Genomic DNA, 22,156 nt, shown 5'->3' on the forward strand with positions numbered 1-22,156 from the left:
CTGTTCATATTTTTTTTCTTGTTTCTTCTAAATATTTTCAATTGCTGCTTCATATTATTTGTAATTTACAAAAATTCCACTGTGACCAGTGTTAGCATCTTAATGTTTTTTTTCTTTTTCGTGTATCAATATTATGTATTCTCTCAAATGAAATTAATTACTTAAATGTTATTCCAATTTAAAATATTATGGAAAAGTTCTGTTCATTACGAGACCAACATTTCTTTAAAATAATCTAATTCTTTTGCATACTTTTTTTAGAAGATTCTCATAATTGAAATTTTTGAATAGAGTTTATTTTTTAAGCTATTATAATTCTTTTAAAAATGTATTAACTCAATTTCATTGAGCTTTTTTTCCCCATAATTTATTTTAGGATTATTGCTTAATTTTATTAATTGCTTAATAGCTATTAAGGAAAATTTAGATATTCATTTGTGTGTGTTATTTATTTATTTTTCAGGCCTATGGTTATACAGTTAATCAACTGTTTGAATTGTTGCTTGAAATTAGAGACCAATATAATGAGATGCTTATGAGAAAGTGGAATAAGGTTTTCAGAAAAATATTTGACTCTGATAATTATCATCCTATAGAAGTAGATAATCAAGATGCTTATGATGCTATTATCAGTAGGTTTCCATATCATGATGAAGAACTAATGTTAGTAAGTAAACTTAACTTTAGCTTTTTATTTGTTTATTTTCATTTTTATCAATAAAATATTTTTATAATGTAATTTTTTTTTTTACATACTCTTCATTAATTAATGTTATATTTCATTTATTACAATTGTATATTCATTCCCTGGCAGAAGTATTAGACACACTGTAGATTTTTAATAATTACATGTTTTGCACGAGTTTATATGCAATACATTTATATTTAAATGTGCATATAATGGGATTTTATACAGGAGATTTTTTAAATACTTCTTATTTGTATTTATTTTCAGCTTATTGCATTTTAATGTTAACCAATTAATACATGATCGTACACAAGTGAAAACCAGTTCCAGTTGGTTCTCGCATGCGTCAGTTGTGGGCGTGTTTCTGTGGCTTTATGCTCTGTATTTATTTGTATTGCAGTTAAATACTATGCAGTTATTTGTTTATTTTGTGTGCATTGTTTAACTAATCAGTTGGAAACTTTTCATCATGGATGCAAAAAGCGATCCTTTACCATGTAAAAAAGCTGTAAGCAAACGCCCTCTTGAATGCTAAAATATTTTCAAGCCATGAAATATCACAAAGATGAAAGGTTTCTGAAACTAGCATCTGATGCATGAAGGAAAAAAATTTAGTTGGGGGACAATTTTCATGTATGCAAAAAGTAAAAAACCATGTAAATCCTTTACCATGTAAAAAAGCTGTAAGCAAAGGCCCTCTTGAATGTTAAAATATTTTCAAACCATGAAATATCACAAAGATTAAAGGTTTCTGAAGCTAGCATCTGATGCATAAAGGAAAAAATTGAGTTGGGGGACAAATTGAGCCCGAAACGAAAGAAAAGATGCTACAGAATCTGAAAGTGCGTCTAATAATTTGGCAAGGTACTGTATAGTAGATATGTATTCCCCCCTCCCAAATATTTGCTTCTTTATTTTTTTAAGCTATAATGCACATTATATTTCATAAAAATATATAAATATTTAAATATAAAACTTGTTGACTATTATGCTAATTATGAAAGTTAGAAGCAAATGGTTAATGTTTTGAAAAATAAGAATTTTTATGCTATTCAATTCTACTTTCCTATGATTTAATGTCTTGAGGGATGGATGTCTCAAATAGTGAGCAAATCTTCAACCAACCGAATATTCAGTGTGATAAATACTAAATTTACCAAAACCAAAAAAACATAATGAATCCAAAGTGTGATTAAAGGAAAAAAAGAAATAGTAATAAGAGTTTAGTATTTGAAGTTATATGTTTGTAACAGCTGTGGTGACTTAGCGGTTGAGATAATGAGCCATTGTTGTGGAGGATTAGGAATTATCCCCAGTGGCTGCTTGAACTCAGCTTCAGTTTAATGGGAAGTAAAAGTGCCTGGTGCGCAATAATGACCATATTTCCTCCATCATGTCATTGGTCACAAAATTGTGAAACCCTAAACCTCTACGACCCCTCTGTCCCATTACTGACTGTTCGCGGCTGCTTTACTTTGAATGTATTTGAATAATATATGGGATTCTAAGTACTTGAACAATCTTATTATTCGTAAGATTCTGATAATTTGTAATTTTAACTATCTTACTTTTTTAAATGCATATAAATATAAACTGAAATTGATTTACTTTTTTTTTTCGCTTTACCTATTTATATTTGATGTATATATGGTAAATCTTAATTTTGTAGGCTCTCTTTCCTAAAAAGTTCCCATTTTCTGAATTTGTTCCTGAAGTATATGATCAAGTTAAAGAGTTTATTAGTGCTTGTTTAAAATTTTCTCAAGACTTGAATCTCAGGTAAAATGTATTTCAGTATTTTAATTTAATTTAATGTGAGAATTGTTATTTTTGGAAGCAACACCTGTAAAATTGTTGTTTTATTTGTATTTATCGGTTAATTTTTTAAAAATGTTTAATGTGTTGTTTTTTTCCTCTTACAAATAGGATATGTTGTTAAATGTTTTGACTAAATCTTTGCTTTCATTTCAAATATGAAATGATTAACTGTTAAAAGCATTAAATATATTTTATTTTTAAAAAATATTATGTATTTTTGCTTTATATTTTTCTTAAAGCTACAAGTATGCTTTTGCTTTGGAAGGTAAAGAATTCTTAATTGTTTCATTTTCTACTGTTATAAAAATAGACATAACACTTCTTTTTAAAATATTTATTTATATTTTTAGCTGTGCAATCAAGTGTATTTCATTTGGCACTTTTTTTGATTCTGAAACATACATGAACTGCTATATTTTAAATTTTTTATTTTTATTTGTGTATATATATCTAATTTTTTTAATAATTGGTTTGCTTTTTAGTAAGAAAATGTTATATTAAATAGACAGATATCATAGAGTTAAGCATATTTTTACTGCATAAATTAATATTTTCCTATCAAAGGAAATCGCTGCGTTTGAAGTTAGAAAAATGTTTTATTTAATATTTAGATTGTTTTCAATAGATTGTATCCTTTAATAATTTTTTCTTTTCAATTCAGTGGTGTGTATACAACTTATATTATATACAACAAAAAATGTTATTGTCTAATCTGTAATATGGCAGATTGAATTTGTAGTGGCTTTCTTAACTTTAAAGTATTAGTAATATTTATATGTGCATTTTTTTTAGTCAAACAGAAGTTCAAGATATGGTTCGCAAATCAACCAATTTACTGCTAACTACTACTCTTAGTGGATGCTTGTCCAATCTAATAAAGAATTCAAACCTTGGACTTTTACAGGTAATTGCTCTTTATAATAGATATTTAAAATATTTCTACATATTTATTTAGTTGAAAGTAGTAAAAAAGTTGTTCAGCATATTAAAACACATTCAAACTGGTTTATTCTAAATTCTAATTTAAGGAGTACCTTAGTGTAAGGGGGAGATTTTTTAAAAATTGAGGTTAAAAACATAAAATAAAATTCTGTTATGATAATTTGATTATTTGAAGATTATTTTATTGGAAAAATCAGTAAAAAAAAAATAATAATTAGTTAAAAATAGCCTTTGTTTCTACTTCATACAAAACTCAATCTAATTTCCTCTAAATATGCCCTTTTATGCGACCAAATTTATTCTAATTTGTTTAATAAAAATATAGCAAACAAGTTATTAATTGCAATCTTTTTTTCCCCTTCCAGCTGATACAAATCACCATCAACACAAACCACCTGGAACATGCTAGCATATATCTTGAAGACTACATATCTACAATTACAGGGTAATTAATTTTATTATTTTTAATTCTTGTTTTTATTTTGTTGCATTCTTTATTAGTTATATTTTTCAAATTGATTTTTTAAAATTGGATCATACTAAGATTATTTTTGAGTTTGAAAAATTTAATTTACCAAATATTAATAATTATATATGTAAAATTATCCTATGTAATCATATAGTTTTCTGTAATGTGTTTACTATTAAATTTTTACTAATAATGACTATTGCTTTTTATTTCATGATATTTTACAGTGTTTAAATATTTTACTAATCTTATAGAATATTCCTCAATTTTAATATGTAAAGAAATATTTAACGACTATCTATAAAATTTAAACAATTACCGTCAAACCTATTGATACTCAGATGCAAAGGAAAAAAAAAAAGAAATAAGGAGGTTTTGAATTATAGGCATGAGGAAAAATAAAGTTTGATCTCTAAATATTTTGCAGACATCAATAACATTTTTTTAAAACAAACATACCCTTAATGCTAAAAATAATCTTTCAATGACTTTTTTTTTAGATCTTAAATTTCTCTGTTTCTAGTAGCTTTCTTAGGTTAGCAACAACTTTCTTAGGCTAGCTGCTAATCACTTATTTCCAATATTTTACTGCTATTCATGAAAATATTTTAAAAGTTCTACGGTCTTCTCTGATTCTGTTGCTGGATTTTTAGGTCCATCGGTATGACTTATGGACATTGATTTCTGTTTAGCATCCTCAAAAATTAAAAATGCAGTTTTTTTTAAAGAAATTTTTTTAAGATAAGCTTGAAAAATACATTGGGCATAGGTTGTAAATGTAGGGAATTTCAGGAAATTAAGAAATATAGAATTTTTTAAAATAGATAGGCTCAACTGTATTAGCATTTACTTTTTAAATATATATATACAGTATACTCTTGACTTGATATCTCGAAAAGCTTGTTATGTCAAAAAAGTATTTTTCCGCTTGGCATTCCTCCCATCCACCTATAATGTTAATTTTAATTCATATGTCTGAGGGTTTCGTCTCAAAACCTTGCTCTGTCGAATTTTTTTCGAAATGAAAAATGCATTTTTTTTCCCGGAAAAATCAGGAAGTAAATTCATTGTAAATCAATTCTTTACTATTTAATACATAATTATTTTTGTCTTACTTTTAAATGTAAATACATTAAATAATTCTTGCATTTAGACTTTTAGTCAACTTTCATTATATACATATTTATTTGTAGTTATTTTTATGTTCTATGACTCTACTTTTTAGACCATGAATATGCTATATCGAAAAACATCAAAAGACATTCTATAATACATATATAAATAATGAAATATGTGTGATTTTTCTATAAATCACTGCTTACTCATTTTTTTGTTAAGAAAATAATAAGCCAACAGTGTTTTGAGTTCTAAAGTTATTAGATATACAATGTTTGGATTTTGAAAAGAAGGAGCCTGTGAAAAATATAACAACATGGGAATAAAATAATTTGAACACTTTATGAAGCAATCTTTTATCTATATATATACACACAAATTTGTTTTCAGTATTCTTTTATTGATTGCCCGTGTTTAAATTAGTGTGAATTATATGGCAAAATTATATTTTTATTCATTAATATGCACTTGTGAGAATATTGTTATTTTTAAAATTTTTCTACTTTAGTTCTCAGTATATGATATGTTGTACTTTTTCACTTTTCTTTAGATCAACTACTGAATCTTTTCATGTTGCTAAACTACAAAGTTGTTCTATGTTTAAGGTAAGAGACATGTTTAATATTTAAATATTATATAAATATTTATGTTGAAGAATATTGTGGTAAAATATGTTTTGGTTTGTTCTGAATACTTAATTGAAATGTTATTTTGAGTCTTTCTAGCGGTACAATCTTAATTGTTAGTTTTTTTTATATTTTGAAATTAATCAATAAAATTAAATTTATTTCCTTGTCTTGTGATTTCTCTTTTAAAAACCATTTTGTTTTAGGATGCACGAGCTGATGCTGAATCTCAGATTTATGAAAAATTGAATGAAAAGATAGATGAATTTTTAGAATTGGGTATGATGATTATTTCTTTGATTGTTATTATTTATTTAGTTAATTTTTCCATTGAAAATGCATTTAATTTTATTTTGTTATAGCAAACTATGATTGGTTGCTTGGGGAACCAGAAGGGCAAGCAAGCAGTTATCTAACAGATTTAATAGCATTTCTGAAGAGTACTTTTGAGGCTTTTACTAATCTTCCTGTAAGTTATGTTTCTTACTACTATTATTTTAGCCTTTATTAAGCTTATTATTTTCTAATTTCTAAAACTGAGTTAAATTTTTTTTTTATTTATAAAAGTTTTTATTTGAACTAGGCTATTTCTTTTCTATTTTACTTACTTGGACGCTATATCGCGGGAGAAACTTTTCATTGCAAATTCTGTTTCACCTCCATAACTATTTTAAAATATAGAAAAAGCGAGAAAGTTGAAGTATATTCTCTACTGAATGCTAAATATTATTTTCTGCTGAAGGGGTTTTGTTTTAATTTAAATCATTTTTAACCCTATAAACTTGCATTTATTTTTGTAACTAGAATTTTTATTTATTTTTTAAATTTAATTCTATGAACAAATTTTTAATGTTAAAATTTATGTTTAAATGGACCTTTGTATTATTTAATGTGATATTGAATTTTTCCATAGTTTTTAATTATTGAAATTTATATATATATATTTTTTTTTAATAATTCTAATTTTTGGATTCTTTTTTTTTTTTTTTTTTTTTTAAGTAATTGGTTTTGAAGTATTTAATTATAAACATTTCAAAGTATTTAATTTTATGCAAAGATGTTACAAGGTTAAGTGTCAAAAATAATTTAGTGCCTAGAACAATGATGTTTATATAACAATTACTACTACCTACAATTGGTGTCAATATGCCTGACTAAATACTTTGGCATGCGGCCCTTCATTGGTCAATCTCCTGTGCATGCGGCCCTTCACTCGAAAAAGATTGTGCACCCCTATCATATAGTGTCCTAAGATGTTTTTATTTTCATAAATCTTGCTGTAAATTTTTGTTTTTAATAGTGAAGTATTACTGACATAAAATATTTTAATTTGTTGGAGAAAGTGAACATTTTTTGTAATTGTTTTTATTTTAAATTCTTTATCATGTACTTTTGAAATTTTCAATTTTATTAAGTGCTACAGTTTAATTTTTGAGCCTTTTTATAGTTCAGTAATTTAATTTCTTTAAATTAATTTATACTGACATGAACAAATATTTCTTTCCTTATTAAATAGTTTTAATGATTTTTTCATTATACTTTTTTTTAAAATCTGTTTTCTGTTTTATTTCCCCTAATTTTCAGTTTTATTCTTTCTCTAGTTCGTAGTGAAAAATGACTTATGTAAAAAATATGCAGTCTGTTTTTTATATTATTTATATTTATCTTTGTTGTACAATTATATATTTATTTTTGTTCTAGACATAAAATTATTTTATTTGCAGGATAAAGTGGCTCAAACGGCATGTATGTCATCATGCAAACATATAGCAAATGCTTTGATGGGTTTCCTATTAGATAAAGAAGTGAAACATATTTCCCTTGGAGCTTTGCAACAATTCAATCTTGATGTTATGCAATGTGAACGTAAGGGATATACAAGTATTATTTTGAAATTTAGATTTTGTATGTTGTATTACTAAGTAATGTTAAAAAAGTTCATAAATTACCCTATATAATTTTTATGGAAAGCAAAACATATTTCTATGGATACAAAATTTTCAAATACCTTTTTCTGTTATTGTTTCATTTATTTATTTATTTTTTTGAAAAATATTTTTTGTTGTGTTAAACAATATTAATAATTGATAATAAGTTTTATCATTGAGTAATTTTATTATTAATTAATGATTTATTTTGTCTCCTAATAAGTTTACTCATTGGCTAGTTTGCAGAACAATAGTGCACAGAAAATTTAATTTGAGCAGCTGGCGATAGATAAATAGCAAAGCTGTGTCCATGAGTAATCAGGAATTGATTGTAAATAGGTTATTTTTATACTGTACAATTAATCCTGTAGAAATATGATATAAACTTGCAGGTGATATATCATGATATACATTTCTTATATCCTGTTTTTGCATTGAATCTATTATTGAATTTCAAATATGTTTTAAATATTATATTTTGCATTGAATATTTAAAATCTATTTGCAGTAATAATTTGTTAAATTAGCTTTTTGTTGGCAATAACAGGCCTCGCAGCGCTCCTATATTTCCTATATTTCCTATTAATCTAGAAAAATTGCTATATTTCCTATTTTTTCCTATATTTTCTGTATTATTTTCCTTAATTTTCCCTTATAATCCTTTCTCAACGTCCGCGCTCCCGATTTGCGCTAGTCTGATGTCAATCATCAAACCACACCTAAAAATTCTTTAACCAATCATCCGTTTGCAATGTCTTAACCCAGCTGCACCAAGTACAAGTAAAAGGGAATCGCCAGCAAGTGAAAGAAATATATGTGAGGTTTGTGGAATAAGATATAGAATAGAAAGGCTGTGAAAAGAAGGAACCCAGAACGGAGCAATATATTTTAGTGTAGTCATGCGGATTCAATAAAGTGATTTTCGTTTTCCTTTTAAAAGTTTTTTTTATTATTTTAATGTAATTAAGTGATTTTTTCTCTTTCTCGAGTTTAATTTCAAAACATATCACGCGACGAACAATCATTACATGAATTACGAATCCGAAATCGTTAGCATTTAAGAGATTTGGTTTTCAAGAACATGATTTACGAATGTCACACTTAATGATTTTGGACTATGAATCGCGATTCCTATGTAGGTAACTTACTTAAAAATCATGATTTGCGAAATAATTTGCGAGCTATACTCGTATTATATATAATTCGGTCTTCAAATCGCTATTCATTTTTATGCAATTTAAAAATTCAATTACTTGATTAATATCCAAACAGGTAGGAAAAAAAATGCAATTCATTTTAAAGCATTTATGATAGTTATTCTGTAGTCTAATTTTAAAGTCCACACAGGTGCAATAAAATGTTTGGGAGTTAAAATTAAACAATTTGCAGCCTACGTAGGTGAAAATAAATAAATTTGAAAATTAATATTATTTCATTTTCATAAATCTTTTTTTATTTAAAATCAATGTGAAACTGAAGCTTGCATTAAAAATTCTGTTCTGAAATGTAGATAATTTTTCTTCTTAAAAATATTGTTTAACATAATTTTAAAAAAATAGGGTGTCTGACTTAAAAATATCTGATATGCTTATACAAGTACAGTACAGGACCACTTATTTGGTATCTAGAACATCGGGATAAATTTTGCTTAATTTCCCCGCCGTTTTGAATTATATCGATGTGCGGAAATTCTGATTTTTGAAGTTTCAAAATAAAATGAAGTTCAAGTTCAGTGAAAGAAAAAACTTGTGTGTGTGTGTGTGTGGGGGGGGGTGTTTTTGAAAGAGAAAACTTCAATATATTTCTTCTGTAACCTTGAAGTTCTTCAGGGATGGAAAGAAACGGTGCTTTTCTGATAAGCTGCCGTCAATCAAACATAAAGGAGCGGCTTTCTGATTTCGCTTTCTCTCTGATTTACGAGGAGGAGGGGTATTGCACGTGTATATTAGTGAACATAAGTTTTTTATTTTCTTAATTTGGCAGTTTTACTATCATAATTTATGTATTTTCTTTTATTTTTAAAAACTCTCGCAGTTGATACGATTCTTTTCTATTTTCTTTTATTTTTAAATATGATTTAGTTTTTTTTTTTTTAATGTGTGAATTTTTTAAATTTTTTTTTCTTATCTTAATTTGTAAATATTTTTATTGATTTAAATCTTGTTTTCTTCCGATTTGTTTAACTAAGGAGAACTTTCCTTATTTATTGTTCATATTTTAAACTATGTTAGTATTTTTCATTGTAATTTGGGTTCGCTGAAACATCGATCTATAATGTTTTTTTAGCATATCCCGAAAACAGGCAAATTCAGACATCTGGGATAGCGATGGTCCCGAACATGCCGGGTTCTCTACTGTATTTCATTCTTAATAATTTTAAGTAACCCTTTGTTCTGTTGAGTTTTTCTGAGTTAAAAGAAAAATTTGAAGTTTATTTTTTCTTTTCTTAATTTTGGAGTTTTGCCTTCATAATTTATCTTTTTCTTTCTATTTATGCAGCTTTATTTGTGTTTAATTTTTTAATAGGAAATCTTAACATATTGCAGTTCGGAGGCATGATAATAACATTTTAAATATTCCTATAACTTTCTCATTATTGAACTCTGTAACTAAAGCACATTCAGTATATAAAGAAGATAAAGAAAAAGAAGCTTCCCAAGCTAAGATAGACGCAGAAAAACGATCTCTATCAGAATCGGAACAATTGCGGAAAAAACAAAAGAAAGATGCAAAAGAAAAGTTGCGTGATTTAGAAAATCATGTGAAATCCTTAAAAGATGAATTAAGCCTTTCCCAGAATTTACTGCAGGAGAGTAATGCCCGCCTACAAAAAGCATTAAAAACTAAAGACTTTAATGAAATGAGAATTGCTCCTGCAATCATAGAATCCACAACTAATCAGGTTAAAATATTAACTGAAAAGCTTGCTGAAACTAATAAAAAATAATAATTCTACGTATATGTATTGATTCTAACTGAGTTGTTCACTCTTAGTATATTCTAGTGTATTATATTCGTATTTGTATAACTTTGTTCTAAATTTTAATTCCAGTTGCACTTATTATTTTCGATTGTATATATTGTTTCGATTATGTTCATGTGTTGCAAAGATGGGGAGTTAAATTTTCATATAATATTAATTAGTGTTACCAACATAATTACTAATAAACTTTTTTTCTTAACTCTAATGCTGTGTATTAATAAACTTAATTGTTTTTATTCAGATTTTCTATTTGAAACCTTTTGCTGGTCCTCAAAAAATTTTAAAAATATAATTACTTTATTAATTATTCTTTTATAAATGCATAACATTATATTTTGATATAAGTCTACGGTTTATTCAAATATATTAAGAAATATATTCCAACCTACTCCTGGACAAGAAAGCTAAAATTTGTCTACAATCAGTGTTCTTTTTTTCTCCAGTTAGATTATCTAATAAAACATTTAGTTTTAAAGCCAAGATAGGGTTTTGTAGAAATGTTTTTTCATAACATTAGTTTTGAATAACACATAAATAAAAGTTGTACATGTTCTATGCAAATTTTGAATCTATATTTTTTAAACAAAATATTAGGGATTCTTATATTATTTTCAAAACATTCCTATAAAATTCCTATAATTTCTTAAATGAATTCCTATATTTCCTATTATATTTTTGCTCTGAGTCACTTCTAGGCCTGCAATAAGTAGGGAAAATGTCATATTTCAAGCCTTAAATGTGACAATTATAGATGTACTAGATCCTAAAATTTTGCCAGGTCTGAGTAACCTATAAAAATTGTATCTTTAACGTGTCCCGTTTTGGGTACCTGGCTTAGGTTTAATTTGTTACCTGGGCGGTTCTGGGGTACCAGTAAAATTTTGCCTCCAGGTATAATTACATTTTTCAAAACAAAATTAAAATTTTATTATTTTCTATTGAACAAATATTTTATGAGATATAGTGTAGAAGAAATTTATTATGCTCCTATGCAAATAAAAACATGCTTTTATTTTTAAATTTTTTGAAATTAATTTAAAAACTAAGCTTTTGAAAAGGTTTCTAAAAGAATTTTGCAATTACTTTTTGGATGTAAAATAATTATCTGAAAACTTCATTTTGAACTGCAGACATCAGCTATTAGCGGCCTTTATAATTAACTTTTCGTTTGATTTACTTAAATTTTCGCTAGCGTTCATATAACTGCTGTTAAACATAAGATATTTTAGCAAATGACCCTAATTTAAATTAAAAATGTTTTAACTTTGCAATATTTAATTTTTAATCATCCCATAATAATGAAAGTAATTTAGGTTCTCGGAAATCTACTTTAGTTAACCTTAGTTAATTTCTTAAACGTTTAGAGATACACGATGAGAAATAGTATCTTATAACCAATTATGAGCAGAAGATTCATGGAATGCATTTGCTGTCCTTAATGTTACACTTCAGCTTCTGCATTCTAGTAATTTTGAACTTCCTAATATAGATTAACTCCTAGATCAAGTAACATATAAAGAGCAAAAATGTTTTCAAGCAAAACCAATTTCTGTGAAACAAATGCGTATTATGTTTTTATGTTACACAAAGAAAAAAAAAACTATGAAAGCTACCGATGATATGATTGAATTTATTGAGTCATCAAGTAGGAAACCTGCCTAGTAGTGTGAAATTTTGCTTGAAGTTACTGATGACCAATTTTATTCATACATGTTACTTTTCAATTTAAAAGTAAATCATCCTATCTGAAAATTTAATGAAAGGTTTCTGAATGACCTTTGTGTTAAATCTTGTAAAAATAATATTTTCTAAAAATAAAAAACTACCTTGTAAGAATTTATTAATCTTTTTTTGTTAAAACAGTTGGCTCGGTTTTATCATGTTCTTTTATTCACTTGGAAATAAATCTTCAATGATGTCAAAATTAGGTATAGCATTAGAATAATTAATGTGAAATTTGTAAGAAAATACTTATGTGTCCATTATACTTCTATTGCTTTGCTTTCAAACCCAATTAATAAAAACATGTTATTGCATTTATTCATTTGCTGAGAGCAAACTTAGTAGGAAAATAATATAAATATAGTGTATTTTTCTACAGTTATCTTTGAATTTTAAGAATTTTGATTTTTCTTTATTAATATATCAATAAATATCAATATAACTCCCTATTTCTAATTTTGTATTTATTTAACTATCATGTTAATTTGGTTAAAATTGTTTTCAGCATAATATTTTTGAATTTCCTTGTTTTTTTAAAATTCTTTTTGCCCTATATGGACCCCTTTTATTTGCGAACAAATTTTTTCTGTTCTAAAACTGCACAATTTATCAAGTTTTCCCTGAAATTAAATTCTGTTTAAGAGTAAAATATGCTGCATCTGTACTAGTTATTTCAATTTGATTAATATGAAACTGGTGGAATACATGGATTTTCAAAACTATAACCAGTAGTTTTCAGATTGCTTTAAATCTGAATATGGCTGTGTTGAACAAAAATGAGTGTTACCTGGTTTTGGATACCTGGTAAAATTGATCAGGTACCCAGTACCTTGTCTTCAGACTAGGAACCATGCCCCTGTACCTGGTACCAGGTTGTGAAATTTTTATTACCAAGTCTGAGTGATTAAAATCTGGCTTGGTCGGCCGCATACCGTGTAATTGCCTGGCACCCAGTTCATCCCTAGTAGTAAGGAATTTAGTGTCATAATTGTTAGTATTTTATTATTTAATAATTATATTAATAAAAAAAATTTTTGCACCTTGGTTTTAAGAAGTCTGATTTATATTTTATTTTTATTTTGTTAAAATGGATGAAAAGTTTTAAGATTTTTTTTGTATATATTCGCTTTATTTCTCCATATATCATGCTATTTCTCATATTATGTTTTACGAAAAATTTATTTGTAAGTATGATTAAAAACAATGATTTAATTTTTTCATTTTGCTCTTTTTTTTTGCAGTGTTTGCCAACTGTGTACCTGTTAGAAATTTTGAAGAAGGAATTCTACTTATGTGTTTTGCTGAACTACGGCAGGTATAATACTTCTGCCATTATTTTTGCCATTATTATCAAATTTATTAATAACAATAATTTATTATGTCCAAATATAATCGAATTTAACAATAACAGGATTTTATATTAAGATCATTACTTCATAAACTGCAAATCGATCGATTTAAAAATTTATCAAGGTATCTCATTCAATTTCAAAATGTATATTTTTATTGCATAATCCAAAATAAATTTGAAGATTTCAGAAAACTTATAATTAAACTTAATTATTTTCTAATCTGTGGGACTACTTATCTACTACTTCTTCCCCATCTTTTTAGAAACATGTGAGTCTTGCTCTGCTAAAAATTGAGAGGTCTTCAGAGACACAAGTCAACAACTGTCCCCCATCTCTTTTTCATTCCTTTTAATAATGAGCGCTTCTCAGATAAGCTGTGTGTTATTACTCAAAACAGTTAGCAATTGTTAATCAAAGTAGTTATCATCATTAGTTAGTAATCTAACCAAAACAAGTATTTTTTCTTTAATTTGAAAAGGAACATTGTCTTGTAAATACATCAGATGGAATTTTATGTAATTGAGTATTTCCAAGAAGCATTTGCTTTAATTTTTATGGAAGATTATTTTTATGTTTTGTTGGGATAAATCCCACAAATTTAAAATTAATGAAATTATTTGCTCAGCTACTCTAAAAGAATAGGACAAATTTCTTTAATTTAAGACGGGTCTTAATACCGTAAATTTCTATATTTTTAAATGCTTCTCTTCTAGTTTCTTATCTTCCTTGTCAAAATTACCACTTTTAAACTGTCAATAGTCTCTAAAATTTTAATTTTTTCTTTGACTAGTTTTTGAGATTTCTTTATACTTTTTTGTCAGAAATATCTACAAATAAATTTACAAGTCTGTTTAACTTTGCCTATATTATTTAAAATACACAAAATTTAGTAGTTTAAAAATATATTACAAGGTAATAGAAATAATTATAATAAAAAAAAATATGTATATATTTTATATACTTAGGGCATTTGGTTTCTTTTATTTATACATTATAATGTTATAAAAATGATACATTTGTTTAAATTTTGCAGGTTTTAGACCTTTTCACTGACTGGGATTGGTCAAATTACTTCCGAGAATATGGCCAGGAAACTAGCAAATATTTAAGAGTGAATCCGCATACTGCAATAATATTATTAGAAAAGTATGTAAAATGTGAAGTTCATTTTATCTTCAAATTTTTTTTAAATAGTCTAATGTTTAAATTTGATAGAATAAAGTGTTTATTTTGTGTCCCATTCTTAATTTTGTTAAATATTATTTTTAAATGTTAATATATGTACTTTCTGGGTAATTATGTATTTATTGTGTTTATTCATGTATACACAGATGTTTTAAAATCCAAGACACTTGCCACAGTGCCTAATATTTTAAGCAGAATTTAACCTGTTTTTTAAAAAGAAAGAAAAACCGAATAATTTTAAGCTGCTGGCAACTAGAAATTATGAATATTTGTTAACCCCTGTGTATATGTCTAGCTGGTTGGTATAAATTATAAAAATATTTTAATTGCATTAGCTATTTTTATTTCTAAATAAAGTTTCTACAGATATATTTTTTATATATCATAAAGGTTATTTGTTTTTGAAACCAAAAAATCTCAAACTGTGATTACAATTGCATAGACTAGTGTGTTAATTCATCTCTAAATACCCAAATAACTTGTTAGTTTTACATTAAAAAAATTGTAACTATATTAATATTCAATAATAGTATTTTCCATAAATTTTTACTGTATATAAAATTAAGTTGTTAAATTTTCTCTACAGAGTTCGAGAAGCAGATAAAAAGAAAAACATATTCTCAGCCTTAAAGAAGAATGAAAGAGATAAGAAGAAACTATTAGAAACTGTGTTAAAACAACTTCGACAGCTTACAACAAATGGTGCTGCTTAGTACTTTATTTTTTCTGAACTCAAACTTATTATTTTAGTAATTACTGATATGAAAACAATGCTTGTCTTTGTTATAAATATCTCCTGCATTGTTTTTGTGAAATTAGAAGAGATTTATTTTTTAAAAAAAAGCATGTTTTTGATATTTTCTTTGTGTATATTTTTTGTGATTTATTTTAATTTAAATTATAAACTTATGAATTTATTTTATACTGAAAATAATGTTTCATTATCCTATCTCAGAGTCTTCTTAATATGGCATTTTAAACTTGGCTAAATTATTTCACTGAAATCTTAACGTACTGGCGGTTTTGACATTTTAATTTTTTCTGCTTCCAAATTTTCATACTTTTTTATATTCAACTGTGATTTCAGCTACTTCCACCTGTCCTCCAATCACAAAGCTATGGTATGAAGGATTATTTTTCTCCTAATTCTAAATTGTCTCTTATCTAACTTTAGATTGGTGGGTGTTTCCCCCTGTCTAGATAATTGTTAGTTGGTCGAAAAGGAAGTGAGGTTTTTCATTTAAGTGCAGAACCGTCTGTGTGTTAAACACCTAAGACTCCTAATTTTCCCACGCATACTGAAGTGCAAAATAAAATTTATTAGAATCACTAAAGTTTGATAGTCTGATAATTTATTAGTATAAATTAATGCTTGAAGCACTATAACAATAAGCCATAATTTTCCTTAAGTGGCATTTATGTGTTTTTAGTATTGTTTCCAGATCGACATTTTACAAATAAAATTTAAAATAATATGACAAAAATATTAATAACAATGTCACATAAACAGGCATACAATCAATTCAGTATTGTATGAAGCACCTTTTTCAAACACACTATGAAATAAAAAAAACATAGAGGTGCAGAAGAAACTATTGACAAGTTACAACAAGAACAAATTGGATTGATCAACAGTATAGGTAGTTAACAGCAGGTTGAAGATTAGAGGGGGAAAATGTGAATATCTCTTACTTATGTTGTTGGCTATTCTAATCTTCAACTCTGGTTGACTATTTAGTTTCCCTACTCTGTTGGTTAATTTTTTTAAAAACTTGTTTGTAATTTCTCTTGTATTTCTATGTTATTCTCTTTTGTTCATTGTTTTGATTCTATAGAAGGTGCTTCATTATAGGAATAAAAGAATTGTATGTCTATATGACATTGTGTGTTTTTTATTTTTGCTTTAATTATATTTAGCTAAGTTATGGGTTAGAAAAAAAAGTATATAATATGCACACATTTTACACTTCTTTACCTTGTAATTTACACGTTTTTGAAATTACTACTAATTAACACTTTAAATAGAAGTATCTTATTGCCCACATGAAAATTTAGTATTTTCACTCCGAACACTCTTTAGATCAATTAAATAATGTGGCTTATCATTATGTGGCAGCTACAACCATTTATTTTTAAATAAAATTGCAAATGAATGATTTTGTGTCAACTAAATTCCTTATCATGTAAAGATTATTAAAACTAAATGCAAGAAAGCCTTATAAGGCCTTGTTTAATAAAGGTTATAATGTATTGAAATTATTTAATAATATAAATAATTCTTTCAATAAAGTCAAATAATCATTATAGACATGCTTCTGCCTTGAGTTAAAATATGTTATGTATATGATTGTCTGCACGATTATCTACATCTATTTTAACATGATTGTGTACATGTAAAAATCAATGTTGTGTGCATTGGAGGATGGGGAGGCTACTCTCTGTTCACCGTGAGATGAGTTTCTTTTAGTACACATTGAAATCCTGAATATTTATTAAAAAATCATAGACTGAAAAACAAAGCTATGCAATAAATGAGCTTCCTATCATCAGGCAGATTGAAATCCAATGGGAAAAAAATGGATTATAGCAGAAACATTAAGGGATTTTTATCCTCAATTATTTTTCTAGCTGATAAGGGAAAGCTGTTTCTTCCTATGATGTGTTGCTGTAGTTTTCTTTGTTTGGTGTTATTGTAAGTTTTTATAGATATTGATGTTTCACATCAGTTTTAAAGCACCTGATTGTCTGAGAATTTGTTATTGTAGGTGTAAGCAATTTTTACTGACTACCATCACGTGTGGTCATTATTCAACACCATCATCTTCTGTTGTTAGGAACTCATATTAAGGGTGGACAGAACATTCTGTTTTCATTATTATTTTTTTCCTAAAGAAATTTATAATTTTTTAAAACTATTTTGATCAGAGAAATTATTTATAAAAAGTTTACTAATAAATTTATGATGTGTGTATTTAGTGCAATAAAAAAATAATTATGTTTTTCTTGATAGCATAACAAAGCAATAGAATTATAACTAATATTAGTAAAATAATTTTGGATATCCTAATTACTTTATTGTGTTGATTGCTATATTATTTAGTGGATAGTGATAAACTGTGGTTAAATAGCTACAGTTAATAATTTGGTGCTAAATGCTTTTATATGCCTTAGTTTTTATTCTTAATGCAGTGCTGTGAGCTTTAACATAATCTGTACTAATCAACAATGTAAGTGAATGTTTGACATGTCTTGCAATTGGTAAGTGATACATCATTTATTCATTGTGCTCATACTGATGTGAATAATTTCACACTTGTATTTATGTGTAGTAATACTTAACTATTTATTATTGATGCATTGATTGCTCTGCTCCAAAGATAATATTAGAATGTAAAATATATTTCTCATAATTTTGTATATATGTAAAGTGTTATTAATGTAATGCAAACAAATGTTTTAAGAATAGGATTATTTATCAAACACTGCCAGGTGAAATATAGAAAAATGGCTTTGAAAAGATTGTTTCATTAAGAATGATGACTTACTACAAACAATCTATCCAAAATTGGTGATATTGTTAAAGAAAAATGTTGGCAGTTAAAAGTGTAAAAATTACTTTTACTACACTATTTTGTTACTAAATGACAGATATTATTTATACAGCTTCGAAATTTGTTTAAAATAAAGTATTTAATAAAAGTAGTTTGCTTTTTTTTTTCATAATTTCAGAGATTTTATAAATTTGTACAAATACATTCTTAACATATATTATTAAATATGACCTTAAATTATTTAAACCCTAAAATTCAAATTATCAATATATATGTATCTATATATTTTATTGAAAATCTCTAATTTCAATTTTAATAAGACATAAATGAACACTATATTATATAAAAGAACAACCTATTGAAATTTATACTAGGTGTTTCAAAAATGACCCCTCATTTGAAAAACCAAATCAATAAAAGAAAAATGCTACATTCTGTAACTTATTGAAAATGAAAGATCTTTTCCCTTTAAGTTATAAACTTTTTTATAAAGTTCATCGTCAGATAAAGCTGTAACTTTTTAAATATATATATACATATATGTTTTCAAAATAACCACTCTTTTCTTCAACAATGTGGTTCAGTCTAAGAATACAATTAATGTATACTTGTCCAAATAATTTGAATAGAAACAGATTGTCTAAGAACAGAAAACATTGTTTTATAATATCTTCAGTTAGCAACCACATCTGTAAACAACTCTTGTAACTAATGTTGAAACTAGAAATAGAAAATTTTTGTTTCCTCAGCAGAACATATCAAATCATGCATTTTAATCTTCTATTTTTATTTTCCGAATTTTCTATCAAATTTAAGGTGATATGTTAAACAAAAGATTATAAATTCTAGTAAGACTGAGAGTTGAAAGTTTGTCTTTTACTGTACATTTTTCAATAATTGGTATTTTACATTGAAACTCAATAGCCATTAAATTTTTCATTTCTTTTAAAAAATTTGCTAGAATAAAAAGCAATTTAAATGCCAGCATAGGAATAAGAAATCATAGAAATTATATTTTATTTATCTTATGAAGCATTTTTTATTTATTTATACAATACATTTACCTTTTTAAAGAATGAAGATAATGTCTACATTCAATAGAATAAACAACTTTTTAATTTTCCTCTTTTGAAATTGAATATGATAATAGGCCTTTAAATTCAAATTTTAATCTGACTTTAGTAGTTTTTAAATTTTCTCTTAGGTCTAGTAGTAAGACTCTTATGAAGTTTTAATGCAGGTTGCTTGTTTTTTTTTTTTTTTTTTAAACTGGTTGTAAACCCAAAATATTGAGTCTACAGTTCAATCACTGTTATAAAGAAAAATAATTAAAAAAAAAAAAAAACATTGCAAGGATAAAAAGAAAAAGCTTGAAATAAAGAATTTTTCAGAATATAAAATGTTCAGAATAATTCTATACACATGGGTTACATTTTCATTGAAAAAAGATAACTGCAGATTATTTTATCACCATTTGTTATATTTAGTCTCCTTCTGGCAGGGTTGCATAAAAGCTGATTTTTTCTGAAAACATCGTGGCCAGCAAGTTTTTAATAAAATTTTTTTTTTAAAAAAACTGGCCTTATTGGCTTTTATTTATTTTTATCTTATTATTTATAATAAATTTATGTTTACTTAAATTCAATTTATTGATTACTACTCAGTAAAAATTATCTCTTATTAAATCATCTTATTATCTCAGTTAAAATTATCTATCTATTTGTTATGATGCATACTGTCTAATATTGCAGCAAAAGGCAAAAATATGTTATTACAGCCAATTTTCAAAAACAACCTACAACAAATTATGTAATGGCACTTTGACTTCAAAGGTATTTACATGTTTTTAAGTTGCAAAAGTTTAATTTTTAGATGCTTTAAGTAAAACTTGTTTTTTTGAAATGTTATGAATAATTTTATTTTTTATATACAAATATTATGAACTACCAAAAAAGTAAAAAAATAGTTTCTAGGCAGTATTGAGCAAATGCCAGATCAAAACAAGTTAGTCATGTTCCAAAACATCACAGCTGAGTTTTAAATTGCTTCAGAATAAATATTTTTCAAAAAGTGGGCAAGATCAAGCATTTTCTATTTCCTTTATCAAGTATTTTCTGTAAGATTTATTCAAAATAATAATTAATATATATTGGGATTTAAAATTTGGGAAATTGATTATGATTCTAGGTAGTTTAATATAGTTGTTTTTCACACTTCTGAAATTTAAAGCTATTTTTTCAAACTATAAAGTCTCGAAAGTGCAAAACTGTTGAACCATATTGCTACTGTGATTAACAACTATGTGATTTTTTCATATCTCAGTTTTTGAAAAATATTTTGTTTTAATAAAAGCCAGCTTTTATTTTAGCTGACCTTTTTATAGTTAAAAAAAAACTGGTTTTTATTTTATAGTTTGACTTTTATCTGGCAACCCTGCCTTGTGGACAGTGGCAACTGTTAATTTTGCCCTATAATAGGTTGACTTAGAAATGAACAGCTATTCAAATTAAAATTTAACTTTGCTAAATTAGCTATTAAGCTTGTGCTTTATATTTTTGATAAATTTTTAAATAATGAACAAGAATTTTTTAAGGGTTTGGGTTAATCTATGTCTAATTTTCACTTAATTTACACAATACTATGCAAAAATTAATAATTTCTTTTGTATTTAAAAACCTAATAAAATTTTATTAAAAATTTTTTGATTCTTAAAGTTTTGTCCTCTACATCTTATATTCCTACACCTTATAAGGTATTTATTTTTAAAATCAGTAGTCAAATAGTTAGTTAAATTTAGTCAAATAGTTTTAAAATAGAACTTATAAAATACAAAAATATTTCTAAAATTTATTAGCCATACAATGAGATATATAAAATTAGAAAAAAAAAATCAATTCAAACCACAAATTAAAAATTTATTTTATTCTAATAAAGCTTTTCCTTTTTGTTAAACAGTATTCACCTGCTCTAAGTATATACATTTACTTCATGCACAGCATGTAAAAGCATATTGATACTGAACTATCACAGCTCATTTACACTAATCACTTCAAATGATCACAGTTCTGTAGAATATAAGCTAGTATGTCATCAGCCACAGTCAAATTTCAGTCAATCATTATAAATTTTATAATTTTTTTGCTTATAAAAATTTACAGAATTATGGAAAATAAATGAGCATAAGGTTGTAAAATGATAAGAAACATCAAACTTTTATGTTAAAATAAAAACACAACTTTCAATGGATGGTGTTTTCAGTAGAAATGTAAACAATAGCAATCTCGAGCTCGACACCTACTCTAGTTCCGGTTAAAAAGTTTGCAGCTGCTTACTACATGTTATTCTGATAGGCGATGTTTTCAAACGGATAATTTTGTTTTCAATAAAAGAAATAAATTATGAAATATGGCAGATTTGAGCTCAGAAATTATCTAAGATATTAATGTTAATATGTAATTCTGGTGAGTTTGAAGTGAAAATTTGTTTTAGTTTTTTAGAGATATATTGTTAAAAAAGGTGACATGGTTGCTAGATTTTGAATAACTCGCTTTTTTGGCAGTCTTGATATAGCCTCTTTCCATAAGTTTATTACTGTTAGTTCTTGTTGCAAGCTGTGCACCATCTTACGTTAGTGTTAACACTTTTAGCATTGTAAACACCAGTATTGTTAGCATTGTAAACACAAGTAATAAATAATCAAATACATTGTTTGCAAGAATCTCAAAACACAATGATGCCAAATGGCTTTAAAATACAACGGAAACAGTAACCCGGAA

At 26.0% G+C, this 22,156-nt stretch overlaps 1 protein-coding gene across 4 annotated transcripts in view; it reads left to right on the forward strand.

Moving 5' to 3' along the window:
- Window positions 1-18,531, forward strand: part of Sec15 (exocyst complex component Sec15) — a 42,232-nt gene extending 23,701 nt beyond the window's left edge. For all 4 annotated transcript variants that reach the window (XM_016056147.5, XM_016056149.5, XM_016056148.5 and 1 more), the window contains exons 10-20: window positions 464-667; window positions 2,358-2,467; window positions 3,299-3,410; window positions 3,814-3,893; window positions 5,584-5,638; window positions 5,866-5,938; window positions 6,022-6,128; window positions 7,384-7,525; window positions 13,534-13,607; window positions 14,678-14,790; window positions 15,416-18,531. In XM_016056147.5, the coding sequence (XP_015911633.1) occupies window positions 464-667; window positions 2,358-2,467; window positions 3,299-3,410; window positions 3,814-3,893; window positions 5,584-5,638; window positions 5,866-5,938; window positions 6,022-6,128; window positions 7,384-7,525; window positions 13,534-13,607; window positions 14,678-14,790; window positions 15,416-15,542 (1,197 nt within the window). In that variant the 3' untranslated portion in view covers window positions 15,543-18,531. The remainder of the gene's footprint in view (window positions 1-463; window positions 668-2,357; window positions 2,468-3,298; window positions 3,411-3,813; window positions 3,894-5,583; window positions 5,639-5,865; window positions 5,939-6,021; window positions 6,129-7,383; window positions 7,526-13,533; window positions 13,608-14,677; window positions 14,791-15,415) is intronic.
- The last annotated feature ends 3,625 nt before the right edge of the window (window positions 18,532-22,156 follow it).

This window comes from Parasteatoda tepidariorum, chromosome 9 (assembly GCF_982258835.1).
Source record: "Parasteatoda tepidariorum strain Cologne lab strain chromosome 9, Ptep-v5.0, whole genome shotgun sequence".
NCBI classification, from domain to species: domain Eukaryota; kingdom Metazoa; phylum Arthropoda; class Arachnida; order Araneae; family Theridiidae; genus Parasteatoda; species Parasteatoda tepidariorum.